General features: G+C 40.9%; 1 protein-coding gene and 2 long non-coding RNA genes across 4 annotated transcripts; 2 read left to right on the top strand and 1 right to left on the bottom strand.

The window, feature by feature from the left end:
• Positions 1–85: 85 nt before the first annotated feature.
• LOC110860971 lies at positions 86–2,098 on the top strand. Of its 2 annotated transcripts, XR_002549009.2 has the most exons (5): positions 86–188; positions 445–600; positions 1,543–1,656; positions 1,728–1,842; positions 1,911–2,098. It is a non-coding gene; the product is annotated as an uncharacterized LOC110860971 (long non-coding RNA). The 2 variants fall into 2 exon arrangements; XR_004837433.1 differs by having other exon boundaries at positions 89–145; positions 445–1,656.
• A 2,638-nt stretch (positions 2,099–4,736) lies between these two features.
• Positions 4,737–8,000, bottom strand: LOC110860944. The gene has a single exon (XM_022110059.1). It carries the CDS (start codon positions 7,998–8,000, stop codon positions 4,737–4,739), a length of 3,264 nt encoding a protein of 1,087 aa, XP_021965751.1.
• Positions 8,001–11,579: 3,579 nt separating this feature from the next.
• Positions 11,580–13,472, top strand: LOC118439436. The gene is made up of 2 exons (XR_004837422.1): positions 11,580–12,138; positions 12,548–13,472. It is a non-coding gene; the product is annotated as an uncharacterized LOC118439436 (long non-coding RNA).
• The last annotated feature ends 434 nt before the right edge of the window (positions 13,473–13,906 follow it).

The following is a 13,906-nucleotide window of genomic DNA, read 5'->3' as shown; positions in this document are numbered from 1 at the left end:
CACTATCCAGCGGTTGCTGGTAGGCGATACATATGACGTACATATGAGACTCGCAGTCTGACTTGGGTAAGATCTGCACATTACGCGAGCGAGTTTTGGGAAACGTGGTCTCCTCACAGCTGATGGATTACAGCAACTGATCTTAGTAAATTGATCAACTGAATTTAGTAAATTTATATTATACTTTGGTAAATAAGAAATTTCAATGGTTAATTGACATAATTTTATCCTTAATAAGTACCCCAAAAATACATATATACACTGTTTACCAATTTATTACTCCATTTAGCAATATTTTTCTTGGTATTTACATATATTGAAAGAGTGTCTCGATCTCTTTTTTAATGAAAAGAATTTACATAATATTTAAGAACAAAATGAATTGTCTGTGTACACAACTTTGAACAGAGTTTAGTTTATTGTTACTTCTTAATTCTTTTTCAGGTTCTAAGTCCAATTGTTCCGTACCCTTACACATTGCAACACCTACCCAATTTTGGAAAACGATTTAATTCAGCTCAAACTGGAATGATTTGATTTACTACAGAATTAACTTATTAGCTAAAAAATCAGGGCCACGTAACTACCGTAAAATGGCAGGTAAATCAACAAATTTCTTAACGACGCGTTAAGTTATACATTCATGCAGTAATTGGCAACTTTTAAACTGTTTTATGCAATAATTTTACAAATTTTCGCAAAATAACCCCCTTCACCGGAACAAGTTTACAAAAAATGGGCATAATTTTGCCCAGAAATATTTACAAGTTTTGCAATGACAATTACCAAGTACTACGTGAATTGTCTTAATACACATTCTTAAAAATCACGATAGAGATTTGGTGATACGGTGAAATTTATTACGAAAGTTGTGAAATTATTGATTACTAAATACCTGGGGCCACTCTCAGAGCCCCGCTTAAGCCAAAAAAAATCGACTTAAACATAATCCGATTTTTTTCCGTCCCAGAAAAAAGTTTAAACTTTTTCCATTGTCAAAATCCGCTTAAAATCTAATCTGATCCGAAATTGAGCCGGGGCACTGGACACGGATTGAAATGGTGTCCAGAGAAAAACTTACGACCAAAACTAAGCCAAAAATGCTGCGACTGCTATTTAGTAGTCGTAAGTCCAAATCTCTCTTTTTCTCTCACCTGTTGGCTCACAAGTAAATACTTAGATTTTACTTGGAACTATTTTTTAACATTTTATTTGAGTATGCCATAGCATACTGAACTAAAATTACAAGCTAATTCCTCCGAGTGACGAACAAGTGATTCGTCCTTGAGTCTCCACCGTGCCTAGACTTGCAAATTATTGCGGTCGTGACTCCTTTATATTGGAGTGCCTTTATTCCTACCGAGTGCAATTAGAAGACAAATATATAAAAGAAGGCAAACATTTGAGAGACGAAGTGAACGTGATATAAGGGAACATTATAGTGTGCTAGGGTGGTGCGCCAGCTTGGAGCGCAAGAGAGCCTATCAAACTTTATCATCATCTTGAAGGGACAATAATTACGACGGTCCCTTGTTTCTACAGTCCTACGTTTCTTACTGGTGCATTTTGGAAATACCACAACTATACGCTACAAGGGCAATTTAATAAGCGGTGAAAAAATGAGGCGCACGTTTGTAAGAAAAATTAGTAATTAAGGTATCGATTTTATCATTTTATTTGAGATGTTATCAGTTTTCGAATTCTCATTATTATAACTGGTTTACTAGGACTGATCGCTACAGCTGTTATCGCCACTTCATGAGCACGTGAATCAATTTTAGCTCCTAAATAGCATTCCCGGTGGTATTGATCGACGTGATCCTTCTTTCAAATTTCCGACAGGTTAGAAATTGTGGTCTTGACACAAAATTTGGCCGTGACTCACTCTCTTTTCATTCATTTTTTTACAGATAGACCTCTATTGACCTATCGAGGTGACGAAAGTGTTGATTTATGTTTTCAAGTATGGGCTCTACATACATCAATCATTGGTCACAGGCCACTTCCTATCTATGAGTAACGACTAGATTTATCTAAGTCAGTCCCATGTTTGAGTACATGTTGTTTTGAATGCAAATAAAGAAAGCTTGAGAACTCATTTGTATGATGCAATCGTTAATGAAGAACAATTTGTTATATACTAATATATTCCCTCGCGATAATTGCACCGACATGAAGACGATAATAATATAATTAAATAATTCGCCATGTTCTCAGTCCACCCATGATAAGGCTGCTTCTTCAGCTACTGTAACAATTAATTTCTTATAAAGAACTATCTTCTTTTCACTGGCCCCAATTGAGTACTGCATCTAAACAAATGTGTCACCACCATTAATTATGAGTGAGGACCATTATTTTTTTTTAATCGACTTACTTGTCTAGCAGTGAATGTGAGATTGATCACGGTGGTCACGTTGCAACCTGTGGGGGAGAAACGTGTATATATAATTGTTATTGTTAAAGAGAGAAGGTAAATTATAATTACTTACGTTGACAGAATAAGGTTTGATAGTGGAGATCATTTTTGTTATTGATAATGAATTTGGAATGGGCAGGTCGTTTTAACAAGGAAAAAATGATTTTGGAGCTATGGTCGGGCAGGATTTAGTCTCATGAAAAGTTGACACTGGTTTAAACCAAAAGTTGAGTTGAGCCAATCCAAAAATAATCCGATCAGGGCTCTGGGACGGTCCAAAAAACGGACTTAAACCGCGCTCAAATAAAGATTAGCTTAAGCTGATATTTAAGCCGGGGCTCTGGGAGTGGCCCCTGAAATATTCCAGGTATGCAAAATAAAGATAACATCGCCCCGTCCGAACCTCCGCCACGTGGTGTGCAAGACCCTGCCCGGTGTGTCTCGTGCAGTGCAGATCGCGCCAAATTTATGATAAGCACATCGAAAAACATGGTTCCAATAAAGCAACAGAAATCTCCTGTCCAGTGTGCAAAACTGTATTTAAAAAGAAGAAATATTTGGACGTGCATAACGTTCAAAATTAAGAATTAAAAAAAAAATTAAAAATGATTAAAAATTTGGACAATTTTAATTAAAATTTATCGAGTAATGCATTTAGTTAATCAATTTTTTTATTTATTTAAAAGAAACACATTCAGAAATCAACCCCCTGGTAAAAGCTTGGACGAAGTGGAAAATGGACGTAAAACACTGACCGAGTAAGTCATTACGAATATTTAATTGATCAGAAATAAATATAGATTAACTTTTGTGGCTAATTTACATAATTGCCAATTTATTATCCATCCATCAGGCCTGATCCAGATGACGATGACGTCTGTCCAGTGGCCACGTGTCGACGGAGTTTCAAAACCATTCGTAAATCTCGGAATGCGCACATTTTAGGAGTGCACGCCACGTGGGATGGAAAATGCGTCATCTGTGGAGAAAATCCGGACGACATTATTGCCCACATGAAAGCAGAGCATGGTCCACGGGACAATAAGTTTTATGAGGAAAATCTCGTCCGAGTTAAGACGGAAGTTATCCTGGAGGATGTTAAAAATCAAAGAAGAAGTCGTTTCAGAGAGGGAGTTGGGTTTCCTGAAAAATGAAATTGCTGAAAATCCCGTCCCAATTAAGGAAGAAGGTGGCGAGTTGGAATCACGAGTAAAAATTAAACAAGAAATCGGCTTGAAAAGTGAAATTCCTGTCGACAAAATTAAGCAAGAAGCCTGCTTGGATTTAATAAATGTGAAACGTGAACCTGACCAAGAACTGGATTGTAATGTAAATACCGTAAAACCTCTATTTATAGCCGGGGCTAAAATCCAAAACTGAGGGTCACGGACCAGGCTAAAATTACAGACCGGCTATAATTAGAGACCCGGCTAAATTTTGTTGCTCCAAAAATTTTAGATGTTACAAAATCAAATATAATTCATGTTGACTCAATTTGAGTTCTCTAATTTAGCAAGATAAGCCATAAATAACCCATTAACTTTTAATCTACATCTTGAAACAAAGTTTAGGAGGTTTTTTTAATTTTCTGTCATGATTATATCCATTATTAACCTGAAATTAATAGGAAAAAATTAGTAGTTCAACTTATTCGTTGATTGGCATAATGTGCATCATTTTTCTTTAATGGACTATGAACAGGGACACAGCGGACAAGACAGGTCATAATTGGAGACCCGGCCATAATTGGGGTGTTAAAAGTGAGACCAATTTCTACCCGAAAGAGGCCACTTTACTGGGGTTTTGAAAATGATGCCCTATTCGCCTTGAACAAAGTCACTTTCCTGGTGTTCAGGCCGGTGCGTAATTAAATGAAATCAGTCCCTGCGGGGTAGCAAAGTCACGAGAAAAACCCAAATGACCACGGATCAACACTAAGTCACTCAACAGTGATACTCTTTAAAATATTTATTAATTACAATCAAAAACTTGACGATACATAAATGATTAACGGATCTCGCTTGCTCACGGCACAAAAAGGATAGATCGTGAATGTGGAAGGTGAGAAGAGAGAGAGCGTACTAAAAACTAACAGACAAAGAAAACATACTACGCAGTTTCCTCAAAACTGCCTCCAAAACTAACTTACACGCTAGAGGGCAGCTACATACTAGAAACAAAGATAAAACTCACTAACTCATGAATTTCTTCATCCTCCCACCAATTTTCTCGGAAAATTACTAAACTTATATGTACTCGAGTTACCACTATAAATATTAAACTTAAATGAAGAACTAATATTATACACTTAGCACTTTCACTTTTGTCCAAGTCGATCTGGGGTCACGATTTTCCTTCCGAATCGGGACACCACCTCTAGCTTCGCTGGTACATTCTTGACTGTTACCACAGGGGATTGCTTCGCCGCTAGGGTTTTCTTCATTTTCTTCGGTTTTGCCGATACAAATGCAAGAGATTCCACCTGAGACGAGACCTCAAGGGGATAGAGCCGCTGACAAGGTCGAGTTAAGAATCCATTTTCAGTTTTCACACGGGCCACCCTGACTTGTCCGTCTTTCCCAGGAAAGAGCTCCACAATTCTTGCCATCGGCCAGAAGATTCTCTTCTGGTTGTCGCAACTCACGAGGACGAGATCTCCTAGGTGAAATTCCTCACATTTCTTTACTTTTCCCCTCTGCACCAACAAGGAGAGGTATTCCTTCCGGAATCTTGACCTTAATTCCTCTCGTAGGGCCGTCAACTCTCGGTATTTCTTGTGGAGTCCATTTGAATTCAGCACCTCCATTTCAGGCAGCTCCACCGTTGTCACATCCTGGAGAAACATTGATGGCGTCAGGGGGATCAAATCTTCTTGATCTTCAGAGACGTGGGTGAGGGGTCTTCCGTTCATCACCCCTTCCGCCTCGCATATGAATGTCTCCAGCTCGTAGTAATTCAGTTTACTATGTCCAAGCATCCGTTTCAGTAAATCTTTGATGCTTCTGATGAGACGCTCCCACCAGCCGCCCCACCACGGCGCGGATGGTGGATTAAAGATCCACTGGATTCTGTGAAGTTGTGTTGTAATTTGAATCTTGTTCCAGTCCAGTGCCTTGAACAAATTCTCGGCCCCTGTGAAGTTGGTACCATTGTCCGTGTAAATCTTGGTTGGTCTTCCTCTCCTTGACACAAAACGATCCAGAGCGAGCAGGAAGATATCTGTACTGAGTTCATGGACTAATTCCAAGTGCACGCAGCGATACACGGCACAGGTGAACAAAACCATCCACGTCTTGGACTGGTTTTTCAGATGAAACGGGCCAGCCAAGTCAATCCCCGTGATCTGAAATGCTTTGGCATCTTTCACCCGATCTTCTGGGAGAGCTGCTGGTTGGACGTTGGGTGCCTTGGAATTGAACCGTTTGCACCTTTGGCATGATCCAATGACTTGTTTGATTACTCTTCGTCCTTGGACAATCCAATATTTCTCCCTCAATTTGCTAAGAAGAAATTGGACTCCAGCGTGATGATGCTTGAGATGTTCTTCAGTTATCAAGAGTTCCACAAGAGGATGCTTGGGTGGCAGCAGGACCGGCATCCGGAATGAGACCGTATCCTCCCTTTGGATCAGCTTGGTCTGTACTCGAAGCACTCCATCCTCGTCTGCTTTCACCCTGATTCCGGAAATAAGTTGCTTCTCATTCCCAAATCCCTCCTCTTGAACAATTTTAAGAAGTTTATTTTCAGCAGCATAAACTTCTTCTTGGGTCAGATCAGACTTGGCTTGATCTTTGGATGTCCGGTAGCATTTTGCAAATTTGACCAGACGGGCAAAGACCCTCACCGTTTTCATGTAGGAAGAAGAATGGGCGATGTACCATAATCTTGAGTCACCTCCGATGGTCATACTGACTGCTGCAGATTTCTTCTTCTCCTTCATGACTTCCTCCATGTTGGGTTCTTCTTCTTCCCACACCCAAAACTCTTCCGGCTGCACAAGCCAACCTGGTCCCTCCCACCACTTTGATTTTAAAAGTTGGCTGGGGGAGCACCCTCTTGAAGGCAAATCAGCCGGGTTCTTTTTGCCAGGGACCCATCTCCAATCTTCCACCTTGGTCAGCGTCAAGATCTCCTTTACGCGATTCCCCACAAAAGTCCCCCACTCATCATTCTTCCGAATCCAAGCCAAGGCGTTTGACGAGTCACAGTGATAATAAGTGGGCACTTCTGTCAACGATAACGCCTCCTTCACAGTTGAGGCGAGACGAGCCGCAATCACACATCCAAGCAGCTCCAGGCGATTCATGCTGGTCTCCTTCAGAGGGCAGACCCTGGACTTAGCTTGAAGGATCCGAATCTTGACCCCGTTTTTCTCCTCCGATCCTGCTGAGTAGGCGTTTTTACTCGCATCAGAGAAAGTGTGAAGTTGGAGGTTTGCACCGATTTCTCCAAATGCATGGCGTGGAATTGACACTTTCTCCAATTCATCCACTTCCCTCCACCATGTCACAAAATCCTCCCGCAACTCCCCACTTAAATCTTCATCCCAAGTGGATTTGGATTCCCATGCCTTTTGAATGAGGAGCTTAGGGATGAGTGTAGCTGGACTCAGAAATCCCAACGGATCAAAAATCTTGTGTACCACCGATAGGATGTTCCTCTTAGTCAATTTCGGTGGTAGTGGATCTTGTGGTATCTCAATCTTCAGAGAATCCTGATTCTTGTCCCAAATGATCCCAAGAACTCCAGTCAGTGGTTGAGCAGCACCTCCAACAGCGCCCAATTCGCAGTCGCCTGATGGCAACCCGACTCCGGAACCCTGCCCAGCGCTACACTCCCACTGACGAAGTTCCATCTTCGCATCCGCAAGTATCTGGACGGACTTCTCCTTAAATTCTTGATACTCGTCCACAGAATCCACCGACAAGACGCAATTGTCAACATAAAGAGATCGCAGCAACTCCCTTGCTATTGGTTGGAGTTCCGGATCCACATTCTCCAAGTGGAATTTGAGAACAGCCCCCAGAAGAAATGGGCTACAACTGACACCAAAGACCACTCTGGCGTGGCGGTAAATTTTCAAATTTTTTATATCCTGTCCCTCCCACCACAGGAACCGTAAGAAGTCGCGTTCCTGTTCCTTGACCTCGATCATCAGGAAGGCTTTCCGGATGTCTGCAATGACGCCAATCTTGTTCTCCCTGAATCTGAGTAGAATAGCTGGAATCAGTTCCAGAAGATTGGGCCCCTTTTCTAGACATTCGTTGAGGGATGGATTCCGATTCACCTTACAAGACGCGTCAAAAACGGGTCTCACTGGGGTGGTCTTGCTGTTTGGCTTAAAGACTGGTCTGTGGGGAAGGTAGTGCACGTTGTCACAGATCACATCACTATTCACTTCCTCAATTATGCCTTCTCGGCACCAGTCTTTGAAAATTTCTTCGTATTCTTCAAATTTTCCTGCTGACCTCAACTTGGCGGTGGCGGAAATGAGCCTCTTCTGTGCAACATTTTTGTTGTCCGGAATGGATGGCGCACCCTCCACCCACGGAAGAGAGACTTGGTAACGCCCCATCCTCATTTCGGGAAACTGTTTTCAAAAAATGTTGTTGAGTGGCGATTTCCTTTTCTTCTTTTGATTTGGGCACAATCCTGAATCCCAATCGATTCCAATGACCACATGTCTGGGATGTTCAGGTCACCGGTCAGAAGGGAAGTGCAAGTCATTGCCACACTGTCTTCTTTTGCTTTGGACCCGGGCACAGCTCCACTTAAGGTCCACCCAAAAACGGTGTGAACAGCCACCAAACCACAACTCAACACAATTGGTCCTCCGGTGACAAGATGCCCCCAATTGTCACTTCCAACCAGGATCTCTACATCCGGATTATCCACCGCTGTTTGCTCAAGATCAGATATCCATATCTTCTTCTGCTGGAGTTCCCTTATCCATGGACCTCTTGGGACTCGCGGAATGTCACCACAAATAGTAGGAGTTTCCCTCAAAATCAGTCCCTTTCCACTTTCCCATTCATGCTTTGAATTCTGACTTTGAACTTTTTCACTTTCTTGCAGTCAGTCACTGAACCACCAAACAGAACGTTGCGTGAAAACTCCTCTCCCACCAACTTGCACCCAATCTTGGAGATGGTGGTGGAGCCGGCGTTACTCTGCTGACTTCCCTCGTCAAAGATCAATCTGACCACCGTCGACCTCTTTGGACCCAACGCTCTCACCAGCAGCGTCTTCAGCAACACGTCTTTCCTGCATGAGTAGTTAGCCCCCGAGTTGGTGGTCTCCGCCCCGTCTTCTGTTTGTAATGGAGGTTTCTTATTTTCTTGCTGATCTGGACACATCATCTTTACATGAGCGCCCCCACACAAATCACACTTTTGTTGATAACGGCAGTCCTTTGCTTGGTGCTTGGGCTTGATGCATTTGTAGCATAGACTTTTTTGCTTGACAATTTTCTTCTTCTGCTCCAGTGTCATCCTTTCACCCTTGAAACACTCACTACCGGTGTGATTGGTCTTGTCACAAAACGGACACTGCTTGTCCGATTGACCACTGATAAGACCAGCAGCAGTTGGAAAATCATCTTCCACTACTTTCTTCTCACGCTGCTGGCTCTTCTTTTCTGATTTCTTCTCTTCAGTTCGGGGTGGAGTCATCAAGATAGCAATCTTGGTCTGGATCTTGACCCACTCTGTGAAGCTGACCAGAGATGCAACTTTGCCTGACTCAATCACCTTTCCTTTCCATTGAGCCCTCACAATTGGTGGCAATTTTTCCTCCAAATCAGACAAGAGGATGGGATTTTGAAGGTGGTGGTCTTCACCCAAGGACTTGATGATAGCAGTCAGATTGGTCACTGCTGACCCAAATTCCACCATCGACGCTAGATTTTCATGGGTCACAGAAGGAATTTGTCGAAGTTTCGCTATCATCGCCTTGATGATGTGTTCCTTCTGACCAAACCTTTCTTCCAAAGTTTCCAGAACTTCTGCGAGTCCATCCGGTGAGACCAACATACACTCCACGCTTTTCGCCGCATCCCCTTTCAGGCATTTGCGCAGGCGCTCGATGTTCTCAGCGTCAGAAAATCCGCAAGCCTGGGTCGTTCTTCGGTAGGATGCGATAAATGATGGCCATTCTTCCGCCCGGCCCCCAAAAGTTGGCAGATCTCGTCCAATGGTCTGCCGTATTATCATACGGTCAGTGCTGCTGCCACTACCACTGCTCTTCTCTGCCAGCGTAGTCAGCGCTTTCGCCATCATTTCCAAAACTTGATTGTTGTTATTTGACTCCACTGGTGGTGGTGGTGTTTCAACTGGTGCTGGTGGTGGGGTAAGCACTTTCACTGAACTCGATTCATATTGATTTAACTTTTCATTATCCTCCATCTCCCTGAGCCGCTCATCATCTGACCCAAGTTCTTGCTCTTCATCTTCATCGATGTGGGCAAAGTCTGCCGCCATCACCCTTTTCAATTGAATGATGTCATTCTTCAAACGCTGAATCTTGCCCTTAGTTCTTACTGATTTAAGGGCGTATTCCGTTTTCTTCTCCAACAATCTCTTCATTAATTCTTTTAGATCTAGCTTGAGATCTGTTGCAGCTTCTGGGTCGTATTCTGTTTTTGTGGGGTCGCATTTCTCCTGCATGGATTTAATGGCTGTTTCAAAACTGGCTACCTCCACCCCCACAAACTCCAATTCTTCTTCCAACTCCAAAATCTCGTTTTCTTTATCGATAATTTTCTGACCATGCTCCGCCTCCGCATCTGCCCTTCTTGTGTTCGACGACACTGAAGAAGACGATGGGGACGACTTCTTTCTTCCAAACGGGGTGTAATTGAGCATTTTTCCAAGCAGGGATTGGGACTTGATTTCGGATTTGGGAGTTCCACTTTCTTCGCCCTTCGCGGCCCCTTCCAAGTCTTCTTGCACAACCCTCTCCCCCTTTGACCTCTCATAAGTGGATGGAGTGAACCGGTCCGGTTCTCTCTTTTCACGGTCACTCCTCCTCAAATCGTTTCCGTCCTCGTTCATGATGGCACCGGAAAACAAAAATTCCAAACAAAAAACAAACAAATTAGTCGGTGTTTTCTACAACGGCTGACTGGACCTCGTCTCTCTCTTTTTCAATTCCGCAACGAATTTGCACAAGTTAATTCCACAATGGATGACAAAACAAAACAAAAACGGAAAGATCTCACCAAATTTGCCCCCGAACAGCTCAGGGTCGGGCCCAAAAAATGGCAAGGTTTATGGTGAGTCTTCTTATCACTCGTATTTGACTCCGCGGTCACGTCGCCTCCAATGCTCTGATCTTCCACAAATCACGCCACACGATCCTGGCAAGGTCGCCAAATGTTAAAAGTGAGACCAATTTCTACCCGAAAGAGGCCACTTTACTGGGGTTTTGAAAATGATGCCCTATTCGCCTTGAACAAAGTCACTTTCCTGGTGTTCAGGCCGGTGCGTAATTAAATGAAATCAGTCCCTGCGGGGTAGCAAAGTCACGAGAAAAACCCAAATGACCACGGATCAACACTAAGTCACTCAACAGTGATACTCTTTAAAATATTTATTAATTACAATCAAAAACTTGACGATACATAAATGATTAACGGATCTCGCTTGCTCACGGCACAAAAAGGATAGATCGTGAATGTGGAAGGTGAGAAGAGAGAGAGCGTACTAAAAACTAACAGACAAAGAAAACATACTACGCAGTTTCCTCAAAAATGCCTCCAAAACTAACTTACACGCTAGAGGGCAGCTACATACTAGAAACAAAGATAAAACTCACTAACTCATGAATTTCTTCATGGGGACCCTGCTATAATTGGAGACCCGGCTAAAATTTTGAAATCTTGGTCTCTAGACCCGGCTATATTTGGAGACCGGCTATAATTAGAAGAGGGCTATAAATAGAGGTTTTACGGTACTTAATTTATGAAAAAGTCTAACATTTTAAATAGATTTTGAGCACCATAATAAATTTCGTATGTCTTGATTATAATTTGTATTTATTTTTTGAACCCATAAAATGGTCACAAAATTATGTACAAATATCGATACAAATTTAGTTTTACAAATGATATTCGTATTTTGATTATGCAGGATTAAGTTAATGATTAGATGCGTTTATGGATCAATTTTAACTTTACTTTCATGGCATTATTTTGATTTTTTTTAGATTTATGCTTTTCTCCTATAACCAGAGGATAGTTAATAAGCATGATTTTTTAAAAAACTTGGGCAAGCGTAAATTTAAAATATGTGTCTGATTTGATGCCAATCCTAAGCCTAATAGTGCATGCTTCTCACCGACTTTCTGCAATCCAACACCAAAAAAGTGACGAATGTTTTAGTTTCGCAAAAACGAACATTTTCATGAGTGAACACAGGATAGAGTTTTGCATTGTGAAAATGCATACAAAGTTAAAAACTTCTTATTACTGTATGCAGAGGGGCGATCCATACATTACGTCGTCAAAAATTTTCGATTTTAGCATCCACCCACCCAACGTAAACATTAAGGGATAGGGAATAATTTTAACATGGGCAAGATAAGATAGGCCACCGGAAATCACCCACCCACTAAAATAATGACATTATATATGGACGTTCCCACTTGGGGCATCGAGCTGCACATTACGCGAAATGTGGGAAACGTGCTCTCACAGCTGACGGACGACAATAAATAAATCGGTAAATTTATTTTATGTTTTTTGTAAATTACAAACATATTTAATTCTTAATTTACTACCATTTTATACTTAATAATTACCCCAAAATGTATATATCAAACTGAAGCTTTAGAAAGCTGACACTGAACCACAATTATTATTATTATTATTTATTAATTATATCACAATTTGTGATTCACAAACCACTTCAATAATTTGCCTACTTGAAATTAGTTTAATTTCAATACATTTTTAATCAACCAATTTAATTAATTTATTATTGGATTTTTCTTATTATTTACATATATTAGACTAGTGTTTGATTTATTTATTGCAAAAAAAAATCAGCCAATTTACATTGTGAAGAGCGAGAAGAATTGAGCGTGGAACATAATTTAGTTTGTATTTAATTACGTTTTAATTTGTTTAAGGACCTGAATCCACCGTACCAGTGGAGAATTCACTCGGATAATTATCCAATTTTGGACAGGAAGGATACACTTTAATACGGAATATTTTAATTTATAATTATCAAATCTACGTCTGGATTGATTATTGTTGATGCGATCATACCTTCTACTCCTCTGCGAGGAGAGGGTTGATAGACATCCAGTATAGAGTAAAGTCTCCCGTAAGCTAACACAGGCGGTGGTGGTGGACAGGGCATTCATAAAGGATGGGGCAAAAAACTTGGTTAAGTGGACTAGCTCGGATTTGGCTGAAATTTTTTGTGTAAATACCCTATGGTCCCCTGAGCAAGAAAATACCGTTTTTTCGAGGCGGTGTCGAAAAATACAATTTCTAGAAATTTTCTAAATAAATTATTTTTTGGGTCAGATTTTTCTGTAAATTATATTCTAGACTAATTAAGCTTTGCTGAACAAGAATATGAAAGAATTTTTGACAAAAATTTCGAAAACAAAAACCTATAAGGCCAGCTTTGCTTAGTCCGACCGAACCAGGAATGTTTAAACTCATGTCTGTAAGAATTTCCCCTTTCAATAACAATTTTGAAATTTTAGTGCATAATACCCCACCCACTCATATGACCCCCACTGGTCCAAATCTTTTCTGATCGAACCCATGTTCGAACTCGGTCGTTGCATGTCTGTACCAAATTTGGTAGTAGTGCTAGCTAATAGATCTAGCTAGGATAGTTAGAAACTAGAAATCTCATCTTACTCCGACAATCTAATTTTTCGTCATATATTTTCTTGCCATGGGAAAAAGTGACACATAGTCTTGGAATTCTCTGAACGTCCAAGAATCACGATTAACTGACACGTTTCTTTGGGGTGGTGACCCATACGGTTGCGACAATTGAATTATTTCGAAATAAAATTTTCATTTTTTAAATCGTTGGCTCAAAAATGTCATAACCAACCACCTTGACCCTGAATAACTTTTGAACAGGCAGACATAGAGACTTAATTCTTGAGGAGGAAATCATTCTGATTTTTAGCTTAATTTTTTAAGCTAAAAAAATCTCGAGTGTACTATTTCGATAACTAAAGCGCTTAATTTGAAGTATATCTCTAAAATATAAGTTTTTCAGGAATTTCACAGCCAATTCTTATCTCACAAAATTTTATAATATACCAAAGTGATCGTATGTTCTAGACCGATCGATTGACACCCCACTGGAGGGTATGAGATCACTTGACCCGGATTTGACCTAGGGGGCCATCTCAATCATCCAACTTTTTCAGTGCATAATTTTTATTTACATAATTTCTTCAAAAATGAAAATTTGTGTTGGAAATTCATTTGTCGCAACATGTATAGCACGA

Source organism: Folsomia candida, unplaced genomic scaffold, assembly GCF_002217175.1.
Source record: "Folsomia candida strain VU population unplaced genomic scaffold, ASM221717v1 Fcan01_Sc036, whole genome shotgun sequence".
Taxonomy (NCBI): Eukaryota; Metazoa; Arthropoda; class Collembola; order Entomobryomorpha; family Isotomidae; genus Folsomia; species Folsomia candida.
This window is presented reverse-complemented; position numbering and strand designations above follow the sequence as displayed.

Coding starts and splice junctions, on each gene's coding strand:
- LOC110860944 (XM_022110059.1), bottom strand. CDS start 8,000: ATGAGGATGGGGCGTTACCAAGTCTCTCTTCCGTGGGTGGAGGGTGCG.